The 26,734-nt window shown below is 44.8% G+C and overlaps 1 protein-coding gene and 1 long non-coding RNA gene across 2 annotated transcripts; one reads left to right on the top strand and one right to left on the bottom strand.

Annotated features, from left to right (window-relative positions):
- The first annotated feature begins 16,574 nt into the window (after positions 1-16,574).
- Positions 16,575-17,458, top strand: LOC133550743 (uncharacterized). Its single transcript, XM_061896747.1, has one exon. It carries the CDS (start codon positions 17,100-17,102, stop codon positions 17,451-17,453), a length of 354 nt encoding a protein of 117 aa, XP_061752731.1. The 5' UTR covers positions 16,575-17,099; the 3' UTR covers positions 17,454-17,458.
- A 109-nt stretch (positions 17,459-17,567) lies between these two features.
- LOC133550744 (uncharacterized) lies at positions 17,568-21,903 on the bottom strand. Its single transcript, XR_009806372.1, has 2 exons — positions 21,198-21,903; positions 17,568-17,648 (listed from the first exon to the last, which is right to left on the bottom strand). It is a non-coding gene; the product is annotated as an uncharacterized LOC133550744 (long non-coding RNA).
- Between the last annotated feature and the right edge of the window lie 4,831 nt (positions 21,904-26,734).

Here is a 26,734-nt window from a genome sequence, read left to right as displayed (position 1 = left end):
AACGTTTAAATACCGACGTTGAATCAACGTCAATGTTTCAACGTTGATTCAACTTTCAGTTTCTACCTAACAGAGACGTTTGATTAACGTTGAAACAACGTTATTTTCCCGTGTTGAAATAACGTTGGATTTGGGTTGTAAATGAAAGTTGGATCAACGTTTAAATACCGACGTTGAATCAACGTCAATGTTTCAACGTTGATTCAACTTTCAGTTTCTACCTAACAGAGACGTTTGATTAACGTTGAAACAACGTTATTTTCCCGTGTTGAAATAACGTTGGATTTGGGTTGAAAATGAAATGTGGGTCAACGTTTAAATACAGACGTTGAATCAACGTCAATGTTTCAACGTTGATTCAACTTTCAGTTTCTACCTAACAGAGACGTTTAATCAACGTTGAAACAACGTTATTTTCCCGTGTTGAAATAACGTTGGATTTGGGTTGAAAATGAAATGTGGGTCAACGTTTAAATACCGACGTTGAATCAACGTCAATGTTTCAACGTTGATTCAACTTTCAGTTTCTACCTAACAGAGACGTTTGATTAACGTTGAAACAACGTTATTTTCCCGTGTTGAAATAACGTTGGATTCGGGTTGTAAATGAAAGTTGGATCAACGTTTAAATACCGACGTTGAATCAACGTCAATGTTTCAACGTTGATTCAACTTTCAGTTTCTACCTAACAGAGACGTTTGATTAACGTTGAAACAACGCTATTTTCCCGTGTTGAAATAACGTTGGATTTGGGTTGAAAATGAAATGTGGGTCAACGTTTAAATACCAACGTTGAATCAACGTCTATGTTTCAACGTTGATTCAACTTTCAGTTTCTACCTAACAGAGACGTTTGATTAACGTTGAAACAACGTTATTTTCCCGTGTTGAAATAACGTTGGATTTGGGTTGAAAATGAAATGTGGGTCAACGTTTAAATACCAACGTTGAATCAACGTCAATGTTTCAACGTTGATTCAACTTTCAGTTTCTACCAAACAGAGAAGTTTAATCAACGTTGAAACAACGTTATTTTCCCGTGTTGAAATAACGTTGGATTTGGGTTGAAAATGAAAGTTGGATCAACGTTTAAATACCGACGTTGAATCAACGTCAATGTTTCAACGTTGATTCAACTTTCAGTTTCCACCTAACAGAGACGTTTGATTAACGTTGAAACAAGGTTATTTTCCCGTGTTGAAATAACGTTGGATTTGGGTTGAAAATGAAAGTTGGATCAACGTTTAAATACCGACGTTGAATCAACGTCAATGTTTCAACGTTGATTCAACTTTCAGTTTCTACCTAACAGAGACGTTTAATCAACGTTGAAACAACGTTATTTTCCCGTGTTGAAATAACGTTGGATTTGGGTTGAAAATGAAATGTGGGTCAACGTTTAAATACCGACGTTGAATCAACGTCAATGTTTCAACGTTGATTCAACTTTCAGTTTCTACCTAACAGAGACGTTTGATTAACGTTGAAACAACGTTATTTTCCCGTGTTGAAATAACGTTGGATTTGGGTTGAAAATGAAATGTGGGTCAACGTTTAAATACCAACGTTGAATCAACGTCTATGTTTCAACGTTGATTCAACTTTCAGTTTCTACCTAACAGAGACGTTTGATTAACGTTGAAACAACGTTATTTTCCCGTGTTGAAATAACGTTGAATTTGGGTTGTAAATGAAAGTTTGATCAACGTTTAAATACCAACGTTGAATCAACGTCAATGTTTCAACATTGATTCAACTTTCAGTTTCTACCTAACAGAGACGTTTGATTAATGTTGAAACAAGGTTATTTTCCCGTGTTGAAATAACGTTGGATTTGGGTTGAAAATGAAATGTGGGTCAACGTTTAAATACAGACGTTGAATCAACGTCAATGTTTCAACGTTGATTCAACTTTCAGTTTCTACCTAACAGAGACGTTTAATCAACGTTGAAACAACGTTATTTTCCCGTGTTGAAATAACGTTGGATTTGGGTTGAAAATGAAATGTGGGTCAACGTTTAAATACCGACGTTGAATCAACGTCAATGTTTCAACGTTGATTCAACTTTCACTTTCTACCTAACAGAGACGTTTGATTAACGTTGAAACAACGTTATTTTCCCGTGTTGAAATAACGTTGGATTTGGGTTGTAAATGAAAGTTTGATCAACGTTTAAATACCAACGTTGAATCAACGTCAATGTTTCAACGTTGATTCAACTTTCAGTTTCCACCTAACAGAGACGTTTGATTAACGTTGAAACAAGGTTATTTTCCCGTGTTGAAATAACGTTGGATTTGGGTTGAAAATGAAATGTGGGTCAACGTTTAAATACCGACGTTGAATCAACGTCAATGTTTCAACGTTGATTCAACTTTCAGTTTCTACCTAACAGAGACGTTTAATCAACGTTGAAACAACGTTATTTTCCCGTGTTGAAATAACGTTGGATTTGGGTTGAAAATGAAATGTGGGTCAACGTTTAAATACCGACGTTGAATCAACGTCAATGTTTCAACGTTGATTCAACTTTCAGTTTCTACCTAACAGAGACGTTTGATTAACGTTGAAACAACGTTATTTTCCCGTGTTGAAATAACGTTGGATTTGGGTTGTAAATGAAAGTTGGATCAACGTTTAAATACCGACGTTGAATCAACGTCAATGTTTCAACGTTGATTCAACTTTCAGTTTCTACCTAACAGAGACGTTTGATTAACGTTGAAACAACGTTATTTTCCCGTGTTGAAATAACGTTGGATTTGGGTTGAAAATGAAATGTGGGTCAACGTTTAAATACAGACGTTGAATCAACGTCAATGTTTCAACGTTGATTCAACTTTCAGTTTCTACCTAACAGAGACGTTTAATCAACGTTGAAACAACGTTATTTTCCCGTGTTGAAATAACGTTGGATTTGGGTTGAAAATGAAATGTGGGTCAACGTTTAAATACCGACGTTGAATCAACGTCAATGTTTCAACGTTGATTCAACTTTCAGTTTCTACCTAACAGAGACGTTTGATTAACGTTGAAACAACGCTATTTTCCCGTGTTGAAATAACGTTGGATTTGGGTTGAAAATGAAAGTTGGATCAACGTTTAAATACCGACGTTGAATCAACGTCAATGTTTCACGTTGATTCAACTTTCATGTTTGGCAAGTTGAATTGTACACGTTGAAACGACGTTGAAAAGACGATGTCCCCCAATGATGAAAACAAACCAGATTTGCAACATATGGTGTGGTGGGGTCAGTTGGTTGTGATTTGGGCGGGATAAGGTTGAGTGACGTCGCAACGTAATTTCAACCTCACCTCGACGTTGAACTAAGGACGGGTGCCCACTGGGCAGGCGTTTAGGCGGGAGGATGAGTTGGATGGAGGAAGAAGACCTGAGAGAACGAGAGGGTGTCTTGATATGAAGGAGATCAGTGGGATACTGATTGGCAAGATTGTTGATGGCCTTAAATGTGAGGAGAATGATCTTGCGGTGGAGCCCATATTTCATGGGGAGCCAATAGAGTTGCGTCAGGACAGGTGTTATGTGACTAATGGAGGAGGTTCTAGTAATGACACGGGCAGCGGCGTTTTGAATCAGTTGGAGTTTATGGAAGGACTTGTCAGGTAAACCAAAGAGTAGAGAATTACAGTAGTCCAAACGGGACGTGACCAGGGTGTGAACCAGAATTTCAGCGCTGCTGAGAGAGAGAGGTGGGCGTAGGTGAGAGATATTGTGTAGATAGAAGTATGATGACCGGGTGACATTATTGATAATAAGGTGCGATCCAGGATGACACCCAGACTCTTGACTTGGGGAGAGGGGGGAACTGATGAATTGTCCATGGAGATGGAAAAGTCATTTATTTTACAGAGGGTGGGATCTGTACCAATAAGGAGGAGTTCAGTTTTAGAATCAATCAATCAATCAATCAATGTTTACTTATATAGCCCTAAATCACTAGTGTCTCAAAGGGCTGCACAAACCACTACGACATCCTCGGTAGGCCCACATAAGGGCAAGGAAAACTCACACCCAGTGGGACGTCGGTGACAATAATGACTATGAGAACCTTGGAGAGGACGAAAGCAATGGATGTCGAGCGGGTCTAACATGATACTGTGAAAGTTCAATCCATAATGGATCCAACACAGTCGCAAGAGTCCAGTCCAAAGCGGATCCAACACAGCAGCGAGAGTCCCGTTCACAGCGGAGCCAGCAGGAAAACATCCCAAGCGGAGGCGGATCAGCAGCGCAGAGATGTCCCCAGCCGATACACAGGCGAGCAGTACATGGCCACCGGACCGGACCGGACCCCCTCCACAAGGGAGTGGGACATAGGAAAAATAGAAAAGAAACGGCAGATCAACTGGTCTAAAAAGGGAGTCTATTTAAAGGAATTTAACTGAGTCCTTACCCAGATCAGTAGTCTCGCATCTTCCATTTAAATCCGGCTTCAGGATGGAGGAAAGTGGTGTTCTGTGGGGATTAGCCTTCTGCTTTGTTTTTAGCCCCGCTCGGAAAGTTATGAAAGAACCAGGATCTGATTTCCTGAAGGCAATCGGCGAGGGAGGAGGGCGGGAGAGACATGGGGGGGGTTTGGTGGACAGGTAGACCTGGGTGTCATCGGCATAGCAATGGAATTCAAAATCATATTGAGGGAAAAATTGGCCAAGAGGGAGGAGGTAAATGATAAACAGGAGGGGTCCGAGGACAGAACCTTTGGGGTACACCAGAGGAGAATGGGGGAAGAATGAGATCTGAATGTTTTGAGTTGGAGGAACTTAGTACGGCCAGAGAGATAAGATTTAAACCCGTCCGGGGGTGTACCAGATACTCCAAGGGAGGCCTGCTGAGAGAGAGAGGTGGGCGTAGGTGAGAAATATTGCGTAGATAGAAGTAAGATGACCGAGTGACATTATTGATATGGGACTTGAATGATAAGGTGCCATCCAGGATGACACCCAGACTCTTGACCTGGGGAGAGGGGGGAACTGATGAATTGTCCATGGAGATGGAAAAGTCATTTATTTTACAGAGGGTGGGATCTGTACCAATAAGGAGGAGTTCAGTTTTATCACTATTTAGTTTGAGAAAGTTATGAAAGAACCAGGATCTGATCTCCTGAAGGCAATCGGCGAGGGAGGAGGGCGGGAGAGACATGGGGGGGTTTGGTGGACAGGTAGACCTGGGTGTCATCGGCATAGCAATGGAATTCAATATCATATTGAGGGAAAAATTGGCCAAGAGGGAGGAGGTAAACGATAAACAGGAGGGGTCCGAGGACAGAACCTTTGGGGTACACCAGAGGAGAATGGGGGAAGAATGAGATCTGAATGTTTTGAGTTGGAGGAACTTAGTACGGCCAGAGAGATAAGATTTAAACCCGTCCGGGGGTGTACCAGATACTCCAAGGGAGGCCTGTCGGTCGATGAGGATGGCATGAGAAGTCCGGGAGGATGAGAAATGTGAGTTGTGCAGAGTCCGCAGCCATAAGGAGGTGATTGTAGTTGTTACTATATAACCCCCCCACCCCCTCAATCCAACGTCCTCGGCACAAATCCCATCTTGAACGGTTTGTGCTGAAAACAAAGTTTTGTTGTACTTGTGCAATGACAATAAAGACCTACCTACCTAACTACCTACCCCGCCTTCCATCCAAATGCAGCTGGGTGGAGGACAAGCCCCTGCCACCCCCGCCACCCCGGGAGGGACAAGCAGTAGAAAATGGATGTATGTACCAAAATACAGCTGTACTTGTCATACCTTCACACCCCTGTTATTGAAACATCGTGGCGGTTGTCAAAGTGGCGGTTTGAGGAGACATTCTGTGGCCGGTAGAAACATGTCTCTCTTGGTAGACCGCCAACATTCAAACTGTCAAACACAAACTGATAAAGGCACATCAAACTGTGTGTAGACAGTGATGCTCATTACAGAGAAAACTTGCTAACACGGATATGTGATTGCCCTTTCATCTCAGGGAATAAATACAACACCCAAGAGCAGTGAAGTTGTCACGTTGTGTAAATGGTAAATAAAAACAGAATACGATGATTTTACACTCCTTGGATCCCTCAGGCGGCACTTCATCAACAAGCGACATCAATGTGTAAAGGATATCACCACATGGGCTCAGGCACACATCAGAAAACCTCTGTCGGTAACTACAGTCGTCCACTACATCTGTAAATGCAAGTTAAAACTCTTCTATGTAAAGCCAAAGCCATTTATCAACAACACCCAGAAATGAAAAATCAAAATGATTTAGATCAAAACAGCTAGATGGCTGCAACTGTTTCTCTCTGCTTAATCAAATCCACTAAAATCATCAAAATGCACTGACATCCAACACAAGTCCAGATTGCTCGAAGAACAATGACTACTAACGCAAAGTTAGCAGCTGAAATGGCGGGGATGGAAGATTCCCTGAACCTTATGTCAAGGAAACTCAGCGAAGTGGTGCAACAACAGAGGAAACTGATAGGCCTCATGGAGGAAATCAGGCAGTTAAAGACCTCAATCTGACAATGAGGGGTCCTGACATGAAAATAATAAAAAACACAATCGATTGCATCATTAAACCATGACTTTATATAATTCATTCTTCTTTTAGGAGTTTTCCTAGAGTATGAAAACAGCTAAGGTCAAAAACCTTTCTTTAAAACTGAAGATAAACATACATTTGGTAATTATAGACCAGTATCCCTCATGATCCGTGGACCGGATCATGTTTTTGTTATTTTCTGTTATTTTTGGACTCCCTTAGTTCCTGTTGTTGAGCACCCTTGAGTTTGTTTGGTTACCTTGGCTACTTATTATTTTCCCCTGCCTTTGATTGGTGTTCGGGACACTCACCGGCATTATTTAAGCCTGCCTTTACCGGCTTAAATAATACGCTACAGTTATGTGAGTATTCCTTGTCCTTTTTTTTTTTTTGCCTATGCTAAGTGATAGCCTTGGCGTCGAGTGCGATCGGCACATTTTTCCCTTTGGCTTGTTTTCAGTTTTTGGCACTTGTTGAGTTCTACAAATGAATCATGTTCCTACCCGCACGTCCTGTCCGGGGTGGTCCGTCTGCATCCCGGGGGGGAATAGATAGACAGTTTTCTGTCTATCTGTGTTGGCCCTGTGATGTCCAGGGTGTACGCCGCCTTCCTCCCGAATGCAGCACAGATAGGCTCCAGCACCCCCTGCTTTATGGCTTCATATGAAAAGGCTGATCGTGCAAAATATGTTTTACACCTGGGTATGCTACACTGCCCCCTGGTGGAGTCCCCCGTGTTTCTAGTTGGACAAAGTGCTTAAGTGGCGCTGGCCATTCGTATTGATGCTAATCTTTGAATGTTAGCTAAATTTAACAATCTATATTTTTGGAGAACTAAACAGTGATGTTGTGGTTTTTGGTCAAGGATTTTGAGCGATTGTTTTTTTTGCAAAGTTTCCAATGGCTTCAGTGTCAGTTTCCTCATATTGTGCAGATACATATCCCAGCAACATAGTAACTTTATTTCCTTTCCCAAAAATAGTAATTTGTGTTATTTTGAAAGTAGGATACAGGGACTACACAAATAAATAGGGCAATGTAGTGGAACATTTCTGTCCTTTGGGTTACCTCCAGACCAGATACATTGGGAAGGACACGACATACGAGGCCAAGTCACACTGACTAAGTTGGAGGGGGAGGGGTCAATTCACCCTGAACATTGGACAGTTACATAAGTTGTTATGAGAGAAATCAGGTCATCATTTAGCGTATAAATAAGAAGGGAAGAGCAAGCCTGATGTGCGCTCTTTCTTAATTCCGTCACCAGAGTGCATCATTTTTGTCTTCGAAGACATTGTCTGTGTGAACATACTGATTCAATTCAACTTTGTATTATCTGATTGTGAGTAATTAAAATTGTTGTAACAAAATCTCCATTTGTCCTGTTTAAGATTCAGAATTTTTGAGTACATTAAATTGGCTACCACCAGCGGGATGAAACCCCCGGGTTAAATCACCGACATTTCCACCACATAAAATTGGCGTCACGGACAGGATTTTTCAGAATCAGAATCAGAATCAGAATCATTTTATTTGTCCGTTCCAACATGTACAAGACACATCAGAACTGAAATTACATTTTCGGCACAGTCCCGCTAAGAGCAGAGACACGTTACAGGGGGGGGGGGTCAAAACAAGACCGCCGACGGATTAGCCAGTTACAGCGCTCCTTAAAAAGATAAGAAAAGGGTGACATTAGGAAAGGGGGGGAGTAAAAAAAATATCAGTCCAAGGCTAGACCCTCAGCAAAGGTCTAGTCTGAGTCCAAGGAAAAAACCTCACATAGCATGGCACACATTAAACATACATATATCACAGCAACTTGCAACAGAGGGAGGGGTGGGTTTGCGCAGGCCCGCTGTTCGCTCTGTAGCGCCGCTCAGCCATTTCACAACCCCATAGGAAATAAGCCTTGGTGAGGGTGTTGATTTGTGTGCGTATGCCCAATTAACGTGGGAGAGGTGGAGTGTTTTTGTATGGCTGAGGCCGATAACGTTCGGCCACAGATGTTGTTGACAAAAAGGAAGGTCAAAAGCGTCTCTCTTTGAGAAGTCTTCGGGAGATTTTCTTCAGAACAGCCTGTTCCAAGCCAAGGCCATTCAGGGAGTCCGAATCGTAGATAAAAAGTTGTTTTCCTTCGAGAAGACAAAATATTGACTTGTCGTCTCTGCTCGTCCATGCTGGACCTCTTTTAATTCCAATTAATTATTCCTTCTCTGCAAGCTTTTCCAAGATGAGATCCATTTTGCGATTCGACTCAGAAATCGCGCAAGTCTGTGTTCCCACAGCCCGACCCAATCCTTCCATTGCGTTGAACAGCCGTTGGGCCCCTTGAGTGGCTACCATCGTCTTCCGAATTTGTGGATACACCAGAGCAATGCCCAGCCCAATTAGCAAGTGCCCCGTGATCACAGCTCCAAATAGGTAGATGTCTTCCACGTCCGCGATGGAAAGAGCTGAGAGGCACATGATCCTCCATGAGTTCCAGGAGTCCCGCACGTAACCCGCAGCGATGGTTCCATCAGGGTAGCCAGCCTCCCCCGAACCTCTTTTTCTTGTCGAAAAGACTGTGTCAATAGCGTCAAGAGTCCAGCCGATCATATTCATATTGAAATTTGGATTAGAGGACAGCGCAAAGAAAGAAGCTTTTAAAAAGTTCAGACAGGGACAAAGACAAAGAGAGCAAGCAGGGAAGGAGGGAACGGAGAATGCGACCGCCCTCACTTTCCCAACTTTTCTCCCTTCGCGAGGTGTGTTTTGGACACGTTGGGCATGCCTGGACTCGGGAGGCGCACGGCGGGACTTGTGGGACTCCATCCCGGCTGTGATTTTTGAACGTTTTACGGACTTTTGCTCACTTTCCCACCTTTTCTTCCCCACCTCCCTGGTGACTTTGCGGGGTGCATTTTGTACATGCCGGGGGTACCGGGACTCACGCAGCTGGTGGCGGGATTTGTGGAAAGTTTGTATTTGTGCCATACTTGCCAACCTTGAGACCGTTGTGTTTTGACTAAAGGGGACTAAGGGGAGGTGACGGCAACTGACACCAGAGGACGGTAATGTTCAATAATTTATTAGATATGTAGTCAACATATACAAACCTCGTTTCCATCAGGTCACGCTGGGCCCTGCCTGTCCGTCGGACCGTCGGCTCCGCCTCTCCACAGTCCTCTATGCAGTTTGTCACTTGGAGTGTCCTGGGCATGAGGTTAAAGTGCATCCGGCAGTGGAGGCTACTCTAAGGGGTCTTGGGGGAGTAGGAGGTTAACGCCTTTACTACCATTACCCCAGGCGATCCTTGGCAAAGGCCTAGTCCCTGACTGCCCCCGAGCCAGGGATACGGTGAAGACCTCAACGACGGAGCAGGTGGAAGACGGTAGATGTAAGAACCACCAGCATGGTTACGATGGCAGAAGAAGGCACCCCCACATCAATGTGGGCCCAGTTATGGGAAAAAAACAACCCAAGACCTCAACCTTGGAACAGGCGGAAGATGAGTGCTAACCCTTTGGAACGTCCCAACGGCTGGAGCACATAAGGGTTCCCAGTCGTCTTGGACTCCATGCCACTGGACCCTGAACCGTATCTGTCAGGGATGGTGTGGTGACAGTCTGTGCACCAGTCTCTCCACGTTAAACAAAGTCACGCACAGGCATCCTCCAAAAATGGATACTCCCCCACCAGGAGGATCGTCATTCTCGCTTTGAGTGACCGCCCGATGATGATGATGTTACTTGGAACTTGGAACGTGCGTGGGGTCGGGTCCAAGGGAAAAAATATAAACATTCTGGCAGAGGGGTTAGTGCGTCTGCCTCACAATACGAAGGTCCTGAGTAGTCCTGGGTTCAATCCCGGGATCGGGATCTTTCTGTGAGGAGTTAGTAGTCTGGCCTCCTCCCACCTCCAAAGACATGCACCTGGGGATAGACCCCTCCCACCTCCAAAGACATGCACCTGGGGATAGACCCCTCCAACCTCCAAAGACATGCACCTGTGGATAGGCCCCTCCCACCTCCAAAGACATGCACCTGGGGATAGACCCCTCCAACCTCCAAAGACATGCACCTGTGGATAGGCCCCTCCCACCTCCAAAGACATGCACCTGGGATAGACCCCTCCAACCTCCAAAGACATGCACCTGTGGATAGGCCCCTCCCACCTCCAAAGACATGCACCTGGGGATAGGCCCCTCCCACCTCCAAAGACATGCACCTGGGGATAGGTTGATTGGCAACACTAAATGGTCCCTAGTGGGTGAATGTTGTCTGTCTATCTGTGTTGGCCATGCGATGAGGTGGCGACTTGTCCAGGGTGTACCCTGCCTTCCGCCCGAATGCAGCTGAGATAAGATCCAACCCCCCCCCCCCCCCGCAACCCTGAAGGGAATAAGCGGTAGAAAATGGAAGGATGAATCATTTGAAGAGCTTGCAAGAGACTCACCTTTCCAAGTCCCATACCTCTGAACTGCATTCACGGCAATACCCAGACCAGTACTTTGCTCGTTACAACTCCAAACATAAGGGCCTAATATAATGAATACAACTCATTTGAGGTTTGTAGTCCCAGTACCGCTCTATCTGGCAGTCATGTGCCGCCGTCCACGATTAATGTCCATTCTTGGCGGACACGTTCAGCTCATGAGGAGGCGGACAGACATCTTACTTCAGGGATAACTCCAAAAAAATAAATAACAGTTAGAGATGCTACCTGAGTAGAAGCATTTAAGTCCCATCTTAAAACTCATTTGTGTACTCTAGCATTTAAATAAACCCCCTTTTAGACCAGTTGATCTGCCGTTTCTTTTCTGCTCTGCCCCCCTCTCCTCAGTGGAGGGGGGGCGGGGCTACAGGTTCGGTGGCCACGGATGAAGCGCTGGCTGTCCAGGGTCAAGACCCAAGGTGGACCGCTGGTCTGTGCATCGGTTGGGAACGTCTCTGCGCTGCTGACCTGACTCCGCTCGGAATGATCTTCTGATGGCCCCGCTATGGACTGGACTCTCACTATTATGTTAGATCCACTACGGACTGGACTCTCACTATTATGTTAGATCCACTATGTAATGGACTCTCAATATTATGTTAGATCCGCTATGGACTGGACTCTCACACTATTTAGTTAGATCAACTATGGACTGGACTCTCACTATTATGTTAGATCTACTATGGACTGGACTTTCACAATATTATGTTAGATCCACTACGGACTAGGCTCTCGCACTATTAACTAGATCCACTATGGACTGGACTTTCACAATATTATGTTAGATCCATTATGGTCTGGACTCTCACTATTATGTTAGATCCACTATGGACTGGACTCTCAGAATGTTATGTTAGATCCACTATGGACTGGACTCTCACTATTATGTTAGATCCACTATAGAATGGACTCTCACTATTATGTTAGATCCACTATGGACTGGACTCTCACTATTATGTTAGATCCACTATGGACTGGACTCTCACTATTATGTTAGACCCACTATGGACTGGACTCTCACTATTATGTTAGATCCACTATGGACTGGACTCTCACTATTATGTTAGATCCACTATGGACTGGACTCTCACACTATTATGTTAGATCCACTATGGACTGGACTCTCACTAATATGTTAGATCCACTATGGACTGGACTCTCACACTATTATGTTAGATCCACTATGGACTGGACTCTCACATTATTATGTTAGATCCACTATGGACTGGACTCACACTATTATGTTAAATCCACTATGGACTGGACTCTCACTATTATTTTAGATCCACCATGGACTGGACTCTCACTATTATGTTAGATCCACTATGGACTGGACTTTCACAATATTATGTTAGATCCACTACGGACTGGGCTCTCACACTATTAACTAGATCCACTATGGACTGGACTTTCACAATATTATGTTAGATTCACCATGGACTGGACTTTCACACTATTATGTTAGATCCACTATGGACTGGACTCTCACTATTATGTTAGATCCACTACGGACTGGGCTCTCACACTATTAACTAGATCCACTATGGACTGGACTCTCACTATTATGCTAGACCCACTAGGGACTGGACTCTCACTATTATGTTAGAGCCACTATGGACTGGACTCTCATTATTATGTTAGATCCACAATGGACTGGACTCTCACACTATTATGTTAGATCCACTATGGACTGGACTCTCACTATTATGTTATGTCCACTATGGACTGGACTTTCACAATATTATGTTAGATTCACCATGGACTGGACTCTCACTATTATGTTAGATCCACTATGGACTGGACTCTCACTGTTATGTTAGATCCACTATGGACTGGACTTTCACACTATTATGTTAGATTCACCATGGCCTGGACTCTCACACTATTATGTTAGATCCACTATGGACTGGACTCTCACTATTATGTTAGATCCACTATGGACTGGACTCTCACTATTATGCTAGACCCACTATGGACTGGACTCTCACTATTATGTTAGAGCCACTATGAACTGGACTCTCACACTATTATGTTAGATCCACTATGGACTGGACTCTCACTATTATGTTAGAGCCACTATGGACTGGACTCTGATTATTATGTTAGTGTAACGATCTGTCACTTACTTTCTGATAGTTTTTCGTGTTTTGTACTTTATTTCCTGTTCAGTGCTCTTATTTTGTCATACTTCCTGTTTACTCCGCTGAGCACTGTTTTTGTCACACTCGCCGTTGATTGGCAGCGGTCCTCAGCTGCTGTCAATCAACATAGGTCTATTTATGTTTCACTCGAGCACTCCTCAGTGCTCGAAGTTAAAACCATGTTGGGAACATCTCCATGCAAGACTGCTTTCTGTTTATATCTTTTACTTTGATGAAATTAAAATCATCTTACCGGCTTTCTGCTCTCCTGGATTTTTGCATACTTGAGGTCACACAACTGCAGCCATGCGACATCCCAACAGTTAGATCCACAATGGACTGGACTCTCACACTATTATGTTAGATCCACTATGGACTGGACTCTCACTATTATGTTAGATCCACTATGGACTGGACTCTCACTATTATGCTAGACCCACTATGGACTGGACTCTCACTATTATGTTAGAGCCACTATGAACTGGACTCTCACACTATTATGTTAGATCCACTATGGACTGGACTCTCACTATTATGCTAGACCCACTATGGACTGGACTCTCACTATTATGTTAGAGCCACAATGGACTGGACTCTCACACTATTATGTTAGATCCACTATGGACTGGACTCTCACTATTATGTTAGATCCACTATGGACTGGACTCTCACTATTATGTTATGTCCACTATGGACTGGACTCTCACTATTATGTTAGATCCACTATGGACTGGACTCTCACAATATTATGTTAGATCCACTCGAGGTCCATTGCACCGGTCACACCGGTCATCTGCAGTCCCCCCCAACGTTGAGTTGTTCCTTGCCCCGATGTGGGATCTGTGTCTATTTTGAAGGGATTAGTCGAGCTCCTTGGGACTTTTTAGCTCCGGTCCGAGCACATAAGGTTGAAAAAGCCCCTGGCCAGGATGTCAGGATCCGTATAGTTGGTGAGATACCTGAAGCCCTGCCACACTTGCTTTTGTTTGGTTGTTAGCCAGATGGTTCTCCACCATCCTCTTGTAGTTGTAAGGAGGAGGTGAGACGGCACGGACACAAGGGGGCAGTATAGCTCAATGTATTTTATTATATATATATTACAATGTACAAACAATAGACCGTGTCTACTGTGTTTTGCCCTCTAGTGGGACCTTGTACATACTGCACAGACTTGGGTAAAACATTCTTTAGATTGAAATCCCCTGGCTGCGACCAAACCTCCTTCAGGATGAGCCTTCTGCAGTCTGTTTATGACGTAGAAGAGCTGGACGAGAGCCATGCTAGAAATAGCATGGAGGTCAGATGTACACGGGGTCTTCACATCAACGGCCATAGCTTCTGACCCACTTGCTGACTCTAACTTTGCTCTCTGTACATCGAAGCAAAGTCCCCCTTCTCTGGTCTTACCGGAGTTGCTGGTTCTGACAAAGCGATACCGGGTGCGGCCTGTTTGCCGTGCTTACGCATCCAGGACCAGTGAGTGAAGCCAAGTTTCTGTTATTAATGTCCCGCATCAGTCCTGAGTGTTGCAATCCGTCAGCAGTAGCTGCAGCTTGTATGTTTTGAGGACCATAGACGCGGTCCGGTCAATGAAGTTTATGTCAGAGCCGGTCTGTGCCGCTGCTTCCTTAGTCCGGCTCGCAGGCCCCTCTCTGTTGTCGTCTCCCGGGCCAGACAACAACCCAGTTATTATTAGTTTCTAGTCTCGCACTCACGCCTCACATCACACTTCCTGTTTGCCTCCATTCCTTTGCTCCGGCGCAGGATTACTCACCTGATCCAGGTTGGTACTGAGGACACACCTCAACACCACATTCGAAATGCTTGTTATGCAAGCCTCATCCAAAGAACAAGTCTTTATATATATACACATATATATATATTGCTGGAGCCTATCTCAGCTGCATTCGGGCGGAAGGCAGGGTGAACCCTGGACAAGTCACCACCTCACCAAAGGGCCAACACAGATAGACGGACCACATTCCCACTCACATTCACACACTAGGGACCGTTTAGTGTTGCCAATCAACCTATCCCCAGGTGCATGTCTGCACTCTCTTCACAAGGGAGAGGGGGGCAGAGGAGAAAAGAAAATAAGCGGCAGATCAACTGGTCTAAAAAGGGGGTCTATTCAAAGGCTGGAGTACACAAATGAGTTTTAAGATGGGACTTAAATGCTTCTACTGAGGTAGCATCTCAAACTGTTACCGGGAGGGCATTCCAGAGTACTGCTTTGGCCGTTTATGTGAAGACCCTTCCATTTGCTGAGGAAGCGAAGAGTCATAATGTGTACATCTGCCTTCATAAAACCACAGTCAGTAACTACAGTTGGTCGCTACATCTGTAAGTGCCAGTTAAAACTCTTCAATACAAAGCGAAAGCCATTTATCAACAACACCCGGGAAGGCCGCCGGCTTCCCTGGGCCCGAGCTCATCTAAGACGGACTGATGCAAAGTGGAAAAGTGTTCTGTGGTCTGACGAGTCCAGATTTCAAATTATATTTGGAAACGGTGGACGTGGTGTCCTCTGGACCAAAGAGGAAAACAACCATCCGGATTGTTGAAGGCGCAAAGTTAGAAGCCAGCATGTGTGATGGTATGGGGGTGCATTAGTGCCCAAGGCATGGGTAACTTACACATCTGTGAAGGCACCATTAATGCTGAAAGGTACATACAGGTTTTGGAGCAACATATGTTGTCATCCAAGCTACGTTATCATGGACGACCCTGCTTATTTCAGCAAAACAATGCCAAGCCACGTGTTACAACAGCGTGGCTTCATAGTAAAAGAGTGCAGGTACTTTCCTGGCCCGCCTGCAGTCCAGACCTGTCTCCCATGGAAAATGTGTGAAGCGTAAAATAGGACAGCGGAGACCCCGGACTGTTGAAGGACTGAAGCTCTACATAAAACAAGAATGGGAAAGAATTCCACTTTCAAAGCTTCAACAATTAGTTTCCTCAGTTCCCAAACGTTTATTGAGTGTTGTTAAAAGAAAAGGTGATGTAACACAGTGGTGAACATGCCCTTTCCCAACTACTTTGGCACATGTTGCAGCCATGAAATACTAAGTTAATTATTATTTGCAAAAAAAAAATAAAGTTTATGAGTTTGAACATGAAATATGTTGTCTTTGTAGCATATTCAACTGAATATGGCTTGAAAAGGATTTGCAAATCCTTGTATTCTGTTTATTTTTACATCGAACTAATTTGCCAACTCATATGGAAACGGGGTTCGTCGGTGTTTCATTAATAAATGTAAGTGTTTCAATATAAGATATACATGTTTCAATATCAAATGCAGATGTTTCAATGATAAACGTTGAAGTTTCAATATTAAATGTGGATGATTCAATGTTTCAATTGTGGGAAAAAAAGAGAGCAGTGTCAAGTTTGATTAGGTCATTTTATTGTTTGATTGATGACAAGAAAAACTGACAAGTAACAGAGAGCACAAAGACCTCATGATTTTCAATCATGCGTGACAGTGAATTGTGAATTATATTTATGTAGCGCTTTTCTCTAGTGACTCAAAGCGCTTCTACATGGTGAAACCCGATATCTAAGTTACATTTGAAGCAGTGTGGGGTGTCAGCGGGAGCAGGTGGGTAAAGTGTCTTCGTCCAAGGACACAACGGCAGTGGCTAGGATGGCGGGAGTGGGGATCGAACCTGGAACCCTCGAGTTGCCGGCATTGCCACTCGACCAACCGAGCTATACCGCTACACATCACCCGTAACCACACCCGCCCCCGGGGGGGGGTCATCAACAGAACAGGAACATGATCTCAGAAGTAAATGTCAAACTAATATCGCCGCAGTTCTAATTCCGATAAACTGCTGAGCGCTTTCTAAACTGTTAAGAGTTTAGCGGTTTAATGGGTGGTGGACACCTTTAATTTGACCACGCCGTCAATAACCTTGAAGGTAATGTGGCTGTTGGGATCCGCAGATTCGGGAATCCTGATGCAAAGTTCAATGCCTTCGGGCAAGACAAAACCGATGGGGATTAATGGAGCGTCACCGCCGCCATCACCGCCGCCATCACCCCCTTCGTCACCGCCGCCATCACCCCCTTCGTCACCGCCGCCATCACCCCCTTCGTCACCGCCGCCATCACCCCCTTCGTCACCGCCGCCATCACCCTCTTCGTCACCGCCGCCATCACCCCCTTCGTCACCGCCGCCATCACCCCCTTCGTCACCGCCGCCATCACCCCCTTCGTCACCGCCGCCATCACCGCCGTCATCACCGCCGCCATCAGGGATATCGTCAGTCACTTGACTGTTTGTTCCTGTTGGATTGGAATGCCGTCACATACTTCCGGTGTACTTCAAGTATCGCAGTACAGTGTGTACAGTTCTGTACGTCATGTCCACTTTAGCGCCGGAGGACTTACCGACAAGCAGAAGCAGAAGGAGGAAAATCTTGATCATGGTTGTTTTTGTGTGTCCTGCGATGACCGAGAAGAAGTACGTCCTGTAAGACAGTGAAACACAAGACTGAATGCTTGACAGAAGGTAGGTGGTGTCCATCAGAAGATGTTCAGTGGTCAGGAAGACCATGGACACCTCTATCTCAACCATGTTGCTCTACCAGAGCCATGGTTGACTATTGTGTGTAGCCCTCTAGGACTCAAGTACAGCTCGCCCCGCTGGAAACTGTAGAAACTGAAAGCTGAACAAGGTTCCTTACAAATGCTGACGGATTGAACACAGAAATGTCAGGCTTGGGTTGGACTCCGCCAAGGCTGTCCTTTGTCACCGATTCTGTTCATAACTTTTATGGACAGAATTTCTAGGCGCAGGATTAGGTCTCTGCTTTTTGCAGATGATGTGGTCCTGATGGCTTCATCTGACCGGGATCTTCAGCTCTCACTGGATCGGTTCGCAGCCAAGTGTGAAGCGACTGGAATGAGAATCAGCACCTCCAAGTCCAAGTCCATTGTTCTCGCCCGGAAAAGGGTGGAATGCCATCTCCGGGTTGGGGAGGAGACCCTGCCCCAAGTGGAGGAGTTCAAGTACCTAGGAGTCTTGTTCACGAGTGAGGGAAGAGTGGATGGTGAGATCGACAGGCGGATCGGTGCGGCGTCTTCAGTAATGCGGACGTTGTACCGATCTGTTGTGGTGAAGAAGGAGCTGAGCCGGAAGGCAAAGCTCTCAATTTACCGGTCGATCTACGTTCCCATCCTCACCTATGGTCATGAGCTTTGGGTCATGACCAAAAGGATAAGATCACGGGTACAAGCGGCCCAAATGAGTTTCCGGGTCTCTCCCTTAGAGATAGGGTGAGAAGCTCTGCCATCCGGGAGGAACTCAAAGTAAAGCCGCTGCTCCTCCACATCGAGAGGAGCCAGATGAGGTGGTTTGGGCATCTGGTCAGGATGCCACCCGAACGCCTCCCTAGGGAGGTGTTTAGGGCACGTCCAACCGGTAGGAGGCAACGGGGAAGACCCAGGACACGTTGCGAAAATTATGTCTCCCGGCTGGCCCGGGAACGCCTCGGGATCCCCCGGGAAGAGCTAGACGAAGTGGCTGGGGAGAGGGAAGTCTGGGTTTCCCTGCTTAGGCTGTTGCCCCCGCGACCCGACCTCGGATAAGCGGAAGAAAATGGATGGATGGATGGATGTCAGGCTTGTCCCTGACGGTTTGGTTTATGTCTTTGTTTTTCCTCTGCATGTGTCTTTGTTTTGTCTGTTTCCTGTTTTTCTCCCTGGGCGTTGTTTCCCCTCAGCTCAGGCTGATTGGCACCTGGCCACACCTGGTGTCAATCAGCCCGGTCCTATTTTTACCTGCTTTGTCCTCCAGTCAGTGCTGGATAACGGTCGTGCCTGTCTTGTCGCTTGTAGCTTTGTCTACGTCTGTTCACTCTGCTCATGCCATAGTTCCGTCGTGTTTTTGTTCTTAGCCAAGTTTGTTATCCGCCTCGTACGCGCCTTCTGTTGGTACCCTTTTGGTTTGTTCTTGTTTTAGTGTTGAATTAAATCACGTTTTCTTACGCAATGCCTGCCTCCTTCTCTGCATCTTGGGGTTCGTCAAGAAAGTTTTATTGGAATACGATCGTCGTCGTTACATTTTGCAGGAATATCTTTCCCCCCCCCTGTTGTTATTTCCGGAAACTTGACAGAGGAGATGAGGACGAATGAAAAGAACTTTTGAGTTGCAATAATTTTTGTGTGAAATGAGATACAAACAGTAGCCAATCACAGTTGAAGAATTCATTATGTGTTTTTAATTTCATGTTGGGCCTGTCTCGGTTCTGTACACAATACCTAAATAAATTAAAGCTGCAAGCAGCGATGGACGGGACCGACTTTTGCTGGTGTTTCCTGCCTTTACCCATTCAACATAGCTTTTCTCTGCACATTACCTACCTTCCCTGCAACCTGGGGTCACACTGGTGCTTCTTTCTTTCACCCATACACGCTGGTGCTTCCTGCCATCACCCATTCAACATATCTTTACCTGCACAGTACCTACCTTCTCTGTATCCTGGAGTCAAACTGGTGCCTCCTTCTTTCACCCAGTCAACATATCTTTACCCGCACATTACCTACCTTTTCTGCATTGTGTGGTCACGCTAGTGCTTCCTGCTTTCAAGCGGCCATCTTGAGACGGCAGCAGCGCAGCAGCATCAGGTTCTTTGAAGGCTCGTAAAATCAAAACCGGAGCAGTTAGAAAAACTCTTTGCGCAACTTTCAATCAAAGGGGTTCAATCTCTTTCCTGTGTGAGTTTGAAGCCGACACAACAAACGCGCTCAGAGGAGATAATGTTTGAGAAAAAGTGATTGGGTTATACAAAACTTTTGTTTTGAAGGGGAAATTGCCAACTTCCTGTTGATTTTTGCTGAAGAATGTCAATCAATGAAATGTAGGCCTAAATGAGACCTACATAGAGGTCTTTATTTCATGTCTCTATGACATTCTTACCGGAAGTTATAAGCAGTTTTGTCTGTGTTTTCTTCCCAAGAGCAGTTTTGTCAGTGTTTTATTCCTAGGTGGCGATTTTGAGTTTTGGGGTTCGGTTTTTTACTAAATTGTAATTTTCACCAGTCCTGATGTGTTTGTCTAGTTTGATGATTTTTGAAGCATTTTAAGGCGGTCAAATTACAGCTCAAAGAGGCAAAAATGACATTGTTTAGGGAACTTTTGTTTTGAAGGGGTTTTTGCCAACTTTTTGTTGATTTTTGCTGAAGGCTGTAGGTGTATGAAATGTAGGTCTAAGTCAGACCTACATAGAGGTTTTTGTTTACTGTCCCTATGACATTCTTAACTGAAGTTACAATAAGTTCTGTCTGTGTTTTTTCCTAGGGGGCGCTGCAGTGCAATTTTGAGTTTTAGGGTTTGGTTTTTTACTAGATAGCAATTTTTCCTAGTCCTGATGTGTGTGTAAAATTTGGTGAGTTTTGAAACATGTTAAGAAGGTCAAATTACAGCTCAAAGAGTTGGCGGTATAATAATAATACACCCTTAGAAATACAATAGGGTCCTCTGTCCCAAAGGGACATTTGGTCCCTAAATATGGCATCAAATTACATCCCCTAAAGGCAACGTCCTATCCTTGATGCCACACCCTTTCAGTTGAGGACATACACCACGCTAAAGGTAAAAAGTCTGAATATGAAGAAAAAAATAAACCTAAAAAAATAAATGAAACTGTAAAACCCGCATGGATTTATCATTGAATGACGGTACGACTTTCTGACTGTTGGACCCTGTGGACAAAAGCCTGTTTTTTTTGTAGAACATAGTCAAGGAATCAAGGTAGACACGTACTGTACCACTTATCCATACGTCTCCAGTCTGACTTGTAGAAACTACCTGAACTGTGAAATGTGCTGGAAACACAAACCGCACCGGTCTACAGGAACATTGAAAAACTAAAGGCTCCAGAAACCTAGAGTACCTCAACTTTTGATGGACAATGCCAATGTCCAAGAGTACCATGGTCCTCTCTACATGCACAACACACACCACACTTTTCATCAATCGTCTTTATCCTGGAATCTAAGAAGAAGAAATGACTCACCGCACTGAAGAAGGTCTGCTGGTAGGGTTTGGACTGGAGCTCCTTCCCTGCCTTTATATATACAGCCGGGCATCTTGATCTGCCTCCTTCATCAAGTGGTTTGAGCAGAACCGGTTTGCCTGGGTCAATTAATTAAACCTGTTTTGCAGTTTTATAATAGGTTCACATCCGTGGCTTTCGGTCCCCTAGAGTGGGGAGCGTTGCCCACATTTGAGCTCCTCTCCAAGAATCTCATAGTCATCATTGCCCACTGGGTGTGAGTTCTCCTTGCCCACTGGGTGTGAGTTCTCCTTGCCCACTGGGTGTGAGTTCTCCTTGCTCCCTGGTTGTGAGTTCTCCTTGCCCACTGGGTGTGAGTTCTCCTTGCTCCCTGGTTGTGAGTTCTCCTTGCCCACTGGGTGTGAGTTCTCCTTGCCCACTGGGTGTGAGTTCTCCTTGCCCACTGGGTGTGAGTTCTCCTTGCTCACTGGTTGTGAGTTCTCCTTGCCCACTGGGTGTGATTTCTCCTTGCCCACTGGGTGTGAGTTCTCCTTGCCCACTGGGTGTGAATTCTCCTTGCTCACTGGTTGTGAGTTCTCCTTGCCCACTGGGTGTGAGTTCTCCTTGCCCACTGGGTGTGAGATCTCCTTGCCCACTGGGTGTGAGTTCTCCTTGCCCACTGGGTGTGAGTTCTCCTTGCCCACTGGGTGTGAGTTCTCCTTGCCCACTGGGTGTGAGTTTTCCTTGCCCACTGGGTGTGAGATCTCCTTGCCCACTGGGTGTGAGTTCTCCTTGCCCACTGGGTGTGAGTTCTCCTTGCCCACTGGGTGTGAGTTCTCCTTGCCCACTGGGTGTGAGTTCTCCTTGCCCACTGGGTGTGAGTTCTCCTTGCCCACTGGGTGTGAGTTTTCCTTGCCCACTGGGTGTGAGTTTTCCTTGCACACTGGGTGTGAGTTCTCCTTGCCCACTGGGTGAGTTCTCCTTGCCCACTGGGTGTGAGTTCTCCTTGCCCACTGGGTGTGAGTTCTCCTTGCCCTTATGTGGGTTCTTCCGGGGATGCCGTAGTGGTTTGTACAGTCCTTTGAGACATTTGTGATTTAGGGCTATATAAATAAACATTGATTGACATTGATTGATTCATGGAAGAAAAAATAATCTGAATTTATTAGTTTGAGCTATTGAGGATTACAAACCTGCCAGGGGCGGAGAAGCTGAAAAGGATTTTGTAGATAATGAGACACATTTGTTTAAATGGAGGACGCTATGTGCTCTCCGTGTTTATTGTGCAGGACGCCGGGGACAACAGGTACTTGCCAATTAGTTAGTGACACACCTGAACAATTTACTTTGGAAGTAGACAGACAACATTCACACTCACATTCACACACTAGAGACCATTTAGTGGTGCCAGTCAACCCAGAGGTGTGACCAAGTCATTGTTTTGCAAGTCACAAGTAAGTCTCTGCCCTCAAGTCTCGAGTCAAGACAGGCAAGTCCCGAGTCAAGTCCAAAGTCAAGAATGGAAAGTCCCAAGTCCTGCATTTTGAGGTTTGAGTCCTTTCAAGTCCTTTTAACCACAGACTAACATATTTACACAGATTGTGTATGCTTTTAAAACGCTGTATTTCATTTACTGAAACAAGTGCATTTGAAGTTGCAGGGAAAAAAAATAGTGCTGACATTCCATCCATCCATCCATTCATCTTCAATCAGAATCAGAATCAGAATCAGAATAGTTTTTATTACCATTGTTTGAGAACGGGTTCACAAACTAGGAATTTTTCTTGGTGCAACGGTGCAACATAGAAGACATATGAGACAGAATAGGTAATAAGATAAGCTGTAACTGAGCTATCAGATCTTGCTCTTGTTCAAGTATCTGATGGTCGTGGGGAAAAAACTGTTCAGGTGGCGGGAGGTGTGGGTCCCCTGCCTGAGGGGAGAGGGGAGAATAGTTTGCGTCCAGGGTGAGAAGAGTCAGCTGTGATCCGACCCACACGCCTCCTGGTCCTGGAGGAGAACAGGTCCTGGAGGGATGGGAGCTGGCAGCCAATCAACTTCTCAGCAGCACGTACAATGCGCTGCAGTCCATGTTTATCCTGGACTGTGGCACCGGGGAACCACACGGTGATGGAGGAGGTGAGGATGGACTCCATGATGGCTGAATAAAAGTGCACCAGCATCTTGGTCGGCACCTTAAGTTTCCTCAGCTGCCGCAGGAAGTACGTCCTCTGCTGGGCCTTCTTGATGAGGGAGCTGATGGTCGGCTCCCACTTGAGGTCTTGGGTGATGGTGGCGCCCAAGAAACGGAAGGAGTCCACAATGGAGACGGGAGTGGGTGAGGGGGGATAGTGGGGCTCTGACTTTCCTGAAGTCCATGATCTACTGTTTTCTGGGGGTTCAGCTCCAAGTTGTTGAGGCTGCACCAGGACGCCAGCCGGTCCACCTCTCTCCTGTAGGCTGACTCATCGCCATCTGAGATGAGCCCGATGAGGGTAGTGTCTTCCGCAAACTTCAGCAGCTTTACCGCCTGGTGACTGGAGGTGCAGCAGTTTGTATAAAGGGAGAAGAGCCAGGGGTAAAGTACACAGCCCTGAGGAGTACCAGTGTTAGTGGTTCGACTGTCCGTGACAATCTTCCCCAGCCGCACGTGCTGTCTTTGTTCTGTCAGAAAGAGGGAGTCGGGCACGCTGAGCTGGTAGAGCTTGTCTCGTGGCAGGCCAGTTCAACCGCTTATTCGGAATCGGGTCGCGGGGACAACAGCTCCAGCAGAGACCCCCAGATTTCCCTCTCCAGAGCAACATTAGCAACTTCCTCCTGGGGGATCCCGAAGTGTTCCGAGCCAGAGAGGAGATATGGCCCACATTCCAGTATGTGGGCTTGTATAAAGCCTCTGGGAGTTGAACGCCCCTGCCTTACATAGTTCTGAGTCACCCTTGGGCAAAGTGTAGCACCCAAATGCCCCCCCTCATCAGGGTTACGATACCCCCGTGGAAGAATATAAGAGAGGATGCGTTACCCGGCCCGGAGGAAGCCCGTGGCCCTCAGCTAAAGATGCTAAACCGACAGTTGACAGGTAGAAAAAAAAGATGCTAAACTGACAGTTGACAGGTAGAAAACTGAAATTCTAAACTGACATTTGACAGGTAGAAAACAAAGATGCTAAACTGACAGTCGACAGGTAGAAAACAAAGATGCTGAACTGACAATTGACAGGTAGAAAACAAAGATGCTGAACTGACAGTTGACAGGTAGAAAACAAAGATGCTGAACTGACAGTTGACAGGTAGAAAACAAAGATGCTGAACTAACAGTTGACAGGTAGAAAACAAAGATGCTAAACTAACAGTTGACAGGTAGAAAACAAAGATGCTGAACTGACAGTTGACAGGTAGAAAACAAAGATGCTGAACTGACGGTTTACAGGTAGAAAACAAAGATGCTAAACTAACAGTTGACAGGTAGAAAACAAAGATGCTAAACTGACAGTTGACAGGTAGAAAACAAAGATGCTAAACTGACGGTTGACAGGTATGAAACAAAGATGCTGAACTGACAGTTGACAGGTAGAAAACAAAGATGCTAAACTTGACAGTTGACAGGTAGAAAAAAAAGATTCTAAACCGACAGTTGACAGGTAGAAAACTGAAATTCTAAACTGACAGTTGACAGGTAGAAAAAAAAGATGCTAAACTGACAGTCGACAGGTAGAAAACAAAGATGCTGAACTGACAATTGACAGGTAGAAAACAAAGATGCTGAACTGACAGTTGACAGGTAGAAAACAAAGATGCTGAACTAACAGTTGACAGGTAGAAAACAAAGATGCTAAACTAACAGTTGACAGGTAGAAAACAAAGATGCTGAACTGACAGTTGACAGGTAGAAAACAAAGATGCTGAACTGACAGTTTACAGGTAGAAAACAAAGATGCTAAACTAACAGTTGACAGGTAGAAAACAAAGATGCTAAACTGACAGTTGACAGGTAGAAAACAAAGATGCTAAACTGACGGTTGACAGGTATGAAACAAAGATGCTGAACTGACAGTTGACAGGTAGAAAACAAAGATGCTAAACTTGACAGTTGACAGGTAGAAAAAAAAGATTCTAAACCGACAGTTGACAGGTAGAAAACTGAAATTCTAAACTGACCGTTGACAGGTAGAAAAAAAAGATGCTAAACTGACAGTCGACAGGTAGAAAACAAAGATGCTGAACTGACAATTGACAGGTAGAAAACAAAGATGCTGAACTGACAGTTGACAGGTAGAAAACAAAGATGCTGAACTAACAGTTGACAGGTAGAAAACAAAGATGCTGAACTGACAGTTGACAGGTAGAAAACAAAGATGCTGAACTGACAATTGACAGGTAGAAAACAAAGATGCTGAACTGACAGTTGACAGGTAGAAAACAAAGATGCTGAACTAACAGTTGACAGGTAGAAAACAAAGATGCTAAACTAACAGTTGACAGGTAGAAAACAAAGATGCTGAACTGACAATTGACAGGTAGAAAACAAAGATGCTGAACTGACAGTTGACAGGTAGAAAACAAAGATGCTAAACTAACAGTTGACAGGTAGAAAACAAAGATGCTAAACTGACAGTTGACAGGTAGAAAACAAAGATGCTAAACTGACGGTTGACAGGTATGAAACAAAGATGCTGAACTGACAGTTGACAGGTAGAAAACAAAGATGCTGAACTGACAGTTGACAGGTAGAAAACAAAGATGCTAAAGTGAGAGTTGACAGGTAGAAAACAAAGATGCTGAACTGACAGTTGACAGGTATGAAACAAAGATGCTAAACTGACAGTTGACAGGTAGAAAACAAAGATGCTAAACTGACAGTTGGCAGGTAGAAAACAAAGATGCTGAACTGACAGTTGACAGGTAGAAAACAAAGGTGCTAAACTGAGAGTTGACAGGTAGAAAACAAAGATGCTAAACTAACAGTTGACAGGTAGAAAACAAAGATGCTAAACTGACAGTTGACAGGTAGAAAACAAAGATGCTAAACTGACGGTTGACAGGTATGAAACAAAGATGCTGAACTGACAGTTGACAGTTAGAAAACAAAGATGCTGAACTGACAGTTGACAGGTAGAAAACAAAGATGCTGGACTGACAGTTGACAGGTATGAAAAAAAGATGATAAACTGATGGTTGACAGGTAGAAAACAAAGATGCTAAACTAACAGTTGACAGGTAGAAAACAAAGATGCTGAGCTGACAGTTGACGGGTAGAAAACAAAGATGCTAAACTAACAGTTGACAGGTAGAAAACAAAGATGCTGAACTGAGAGTTGACAGGTAGAAAACAAAGATGCTGAACTGACAGTTGACAGGTAGAAAACAAAGATGCTAAAGTGACAGTTGACAGGTAGAAAACAAAGATGCTGAACTGACAGTTGACAGGTAGAAAACAAAGATGCTGAACTGACGGTTTACAGGTAGAAAACAAAGATGCTAAACAAACAGTTGACAGGTAGAAAACAAAGATGCTGAACTGACAGTTGACAGGTAGAAAACAAAGATGCTGAACTGACAGTT

The sequence above is a fragment of the Nerophis ophidion genome, linkage group LG04, assembly GCF_033978795.1.
Source record: "Nerophis ophidion isolate RoL-2023_Sa linkage group LG04, RoL_Noph_v1.0, whole genome shotgun sequence".
NCBI classification, from domain to species: Eukaryota; Metazoa; Chordata; class Actinopteri; order Syngnathiformes; family Syngnathidae; genus Nerophis; species Nerophis ophidion.
Note: the sequence above shows the minus strand (reverse complement) of the source record. Positions and strands in the feature narration are given on the sequence as shown.